The sequence below is a fragment of the Chenopodium album genome, chromosome 25, assembly GCF_948465745.1.
Source record: "Chenopodium album chromosome 25, dcCheAlbu1.1, whole genome shotgun sequence".
Lineage (NCBI taxonomy): Eukaryota > Viridiplantae > Streptophyta > Magnoliopsida > Caryophyllales > Amaranthaceae > Chenopodium > Chenopodium album.
Genome location: NC_137858.1, coordinates 34,732,022 through 34,735,709, shown reverse-complemented (window position 1 = coordinate 34,735,709; position 3,688 = coordinate 34,732,022). Strand labels below are relative to the sequence as shown.

The 3,688-nt window shown below is 38.9% G+C and overlaps 1 protein-coding gene across 1 annotated transcript; it reads left to right on the top strand.

The window, feature by feature from the left end:
- The first annotated feature begins 1,417 nt into the window (after positions 1 to 1,417).
- On the top strand, positions 1,418 to 3,444 carry LOC145614040 (uncharacterized). Its single transcript, XM_081669047.1, has 5 exons — positions 1,418 to 1,519; positions 2,360 to 2,491; positions 2,603 to 2,743; positions 2,796 to 2,941; positions 3,018 to 3,444. Exons 1-5 carry the CDS (start codon positions 1,418 to 1,420, stop codon positions 3,442 to 3,444), a joined length of 948 nt encoding a protein of 315 aa, XP_081525173.1.
- Positions 3,445 to 3,688: the final 244 nt, after the last annotated feature.

The window sequence follows — 3,688 nt, the reverse complement described above, 5'->3', positions numbered from 1 at the left end:
AGGGTGCTCGAGCCACACCTCTTTACAACGAAGGGGAAAGGGGCTAGCAACTCTAGGATTAATCACATCAATAAAAATAGAACAATGATCAGAATGAAATCTAGGTAAGTGATGTACTTCGGTGTGAGGAAAGGCATTCAGCCAAGAGACATTACTCATAGCACGATCAAGGCGCTGTTGAATAAGATCGGCTCCCTCTCTACAATTAGTCCACGTGAAAGGGTTACCACTAAACCCTGAATCCACGAGCCCAGCATCCTTAATGAACTCAATAAACTCTTTGCATTGACCCTGCTTGAAGATACAACCACCTGATTTTTCACTTTGCTTAGTGACCTCATTAAGATCCCCAAGACACAGCCAAGGGACATCCTTAGGAGGGATATTATCCTTCAATTTTTTCCAAAGAGCATGTCTAACATTCGGAACTGAGGGAGCATGCATGGCAGTAAGCAGAACTTCAGGATTATCATTCCTAAAGTGGAAAAGAGCATTAAACATATTATCGATAGCATTGGAGATAAGTAAATCGACATTTCCTTCCCAGAAAACCCGGACCCCCCAGGTGCCGTTTGGCTCAATAGTTCTGTAATCAGAAAAGGACAATTGAATCATGACTTGTCTAGCACGCATTGCACTTGCTTTAGACTCAAGAAAAATAAAGACATTAGGCTTTTACATATCGACAATATGCCTTGCATGGGCACAAATTTATCTTTAGCAGCACCACGAACATTCCAGAGAATGATTTTCATGTTCAGATTGGGAATAGGACGCTGTAAAGTAACTTGGGGAATATCCTTCGGCCCTGCATGGGTCAGGGTAAAGTAACTATCCCAATCCCTCCAATGTTCAATGAGGTTCATTAGTCCCAAATCCTCCAACTTGATTGGAGTTAGTAGTGCATGTACTTCCCGAAAGCAATTCGGACGATTGAAGAATGTCACTTGAACTTGTGTTCCCACCACTTCTTCCTTGGAGTAAAACAGAGATATACGACGATTTGGAACTCCCATGTTGAATCCTTGAGTTACGAATCGCAAGGAAGTGACTAGCATTCTTCTTGGAATTGGAAGGGATTTGTGGATCACTCTTTTTGGAAGAATCCACTCCTCTTCCTTCCTTTTCAAAGCATCCAGTAGGACTAGAGCATTTGGGAGCTCCTCCAATGTTGATCGGGACCGTCTCACCACCGGTGGAGATGGAGGAGTCACTAATGGGGGCAGAGCTGGCGAAATCAGAGGTTTTTCTGGAAAAAGAGGCAAGGTTTGAGCATTGAAGCCCAATTTCTGCTGTCTCAGGGATTGCATGAGGGGAGTGGCTATAGCTCTGTAATTTGGAATTCCCAAAGTCACTGGAGGTGACCTCGGCGATGAGGGAAGGACATGTTCAGTCATCGAGGGAGATGGAGGGGGTAATGGAGGCAACTTCCTTTTGTAAGTTAACAAAGGGGCTTATGATGCTTCTAGCATTGTTCGAATCACTAATTTTTGGGGAGGAGATGAAGGTTTGGACCGAGGTTTGTTGCTCATTTTCACACAGAGAAGGAGAAAGCAGGGAATTATCAAAAGTAGAAGAATAAAGAGAAGGATTTTGAGAAAATGAAAGGGCAGGAGATGAAGAGCTATCAGAAGGGTTTTTATGAGTGAGATTAGGAGGAATATCAAGGATCATGTCGTCCATTTGGCATAAAAGTTATGTTTCATGGTTAGAGCTAGTAGGGTAAGGCAAAGGATTTTTTTCTTGAGCAACACATAAACTCAGGTTATCATTATTATTCTTGGAATTCAAACTTGAAGTGGATGCTTGATTTGTAATATTTAAATCAATTTGCATATCACCAATAATCTCTTGAGCTTTTTTTTGCTTCCAAGCTTGCCCAAAAGGCCCTTTCTTAACTTGATTTTTCTGATTTTCAATCAAAGGCTTCTTAATATCAGAAGAAAGGCTAGCAACTTTAGCAACATTGTTATCATCAATGTTACTTCTACTATTATTTTCACTACTGTTATTATCAGTATTATTTTAATGTTAACATTGTTATTATCAATGCTTATACTTGCATTTTTAGTATTGTTATCATCAATACTTTTTTTAACAGATATTTTCTTCTGTTTTCTTTTGTTACAGACCATAGTCCATGGCCCATAATCTGAATCCGCCTCATTTCTTGATCAAGGATAATTGACTTAATCCTGGCTACTCTTATTTCCAATTTTGATATCACTGAGGATTTTATTAATTGGACTCTTTCCAATAATGGAGTCTTTACTGTGAAATCAGCTTATCATTTCTTGATCAAGGATAATTGCATTGATTCTAACTTCTATTCTTCATGAAAATTTTTGTGGAAATTCAGGTTCCTGCTAAGTACAGGATGCTTCTTTGGAATTGCATGCACTCTATTCTCCCTGTTGCTGAAAAATTATCTATTTTCTTACCCTTGATTAATCCAGTTTGTTCTAGATGTGGTCTCTATTCTGAATCTCATGTACATTGATTTCGTGACTGCTTCTCTTCTCATATCTTGTGGAATGACATTTTTGCTAAGATTCCCCTTCCTAAAGATTTCAATTTCACTAAGTTTGTCTCTCTTGATTAGATTGATTGGCTCAACTATAACTTAGGATTAAGTGATCATTGGAGAATGGTTTTTGCTATTGCTCTATGGCACATTTGGAGAAATAGAAATATTACTGTCTTGGAGCTTAAAATGTTTCATGCTCATGCCATCTATATGCTCGTTTTTTCTATGATTATCAATCTTCTAATAATCTTCTAATAATCTTCTACAGGGAAAAGGCAAGGAGATTTCCACTTCTGATCCTCCTTCCCTTACTGCTGCTGTTTTTAGGAGTAGCTCTTCTGGCATAGTTGGTTTTGCTGATAAAAGCAAAGGAAGAGTATGGTTTTCAGAATTGCTAGTGCTAGCTCAATTGCAGTATGGAATGCTCCTCATCCTGGATACAAAAGGATCTGCACTGATGGCTCTTGGAGAAGTATTAATGTTGATGCAGGGGGGTGGTCATTAGAAATGAGGACGACACCTGGTTTTATGGTTTCTCAAGCAAGTACAATGTTGTTTCTGCTCTCACCGCTGAACTTTATACTGTCAGAGATGCTCTTAACAGAGCTAAAGCATGCAAAGTGAAGAAAGTGGATCTTCACACTGATGCATTACCAATTAAGGTTATGTTCAACTCAATGGATGACAATGATCATGTTCATCATGAACTTGCTGCAGTGATCAATGATATTGCAGCTGCTATTAAGAGGCTTGATGATGTGATAATTACTCATATCAGAAGGGATTTGAACATCATAGCCCATGAGCTTGCTCCAGAAGGAAATGAAATGCAGGTGGGATACAAGGACTATTCTGAGGTTCCTGCTAGGGTCAAGATGTTATATGATAGGGAGATAGGTGTTGGAGCTGCTAACTAATCAATTATGTCTTGCTGCCCTGCCTCTAGTTGGATGTCTTATAAATAGTATTATTATAAGTTTCAGTCTCAGTAGTAGTAGTTCTTGTTGTGTTAGTAGCAGTTGTTCCTACTTCTTTAGGTTAGCTGCTGTTGCTTGTCCCTGGCAGGTTATGCTTTGTTGTCGTATGTTTTAGTACTAGTTAGATTACTTACATCCAATTTTCTTGTATTAATATTGATGTAAGGATAATCTTTAATTAATA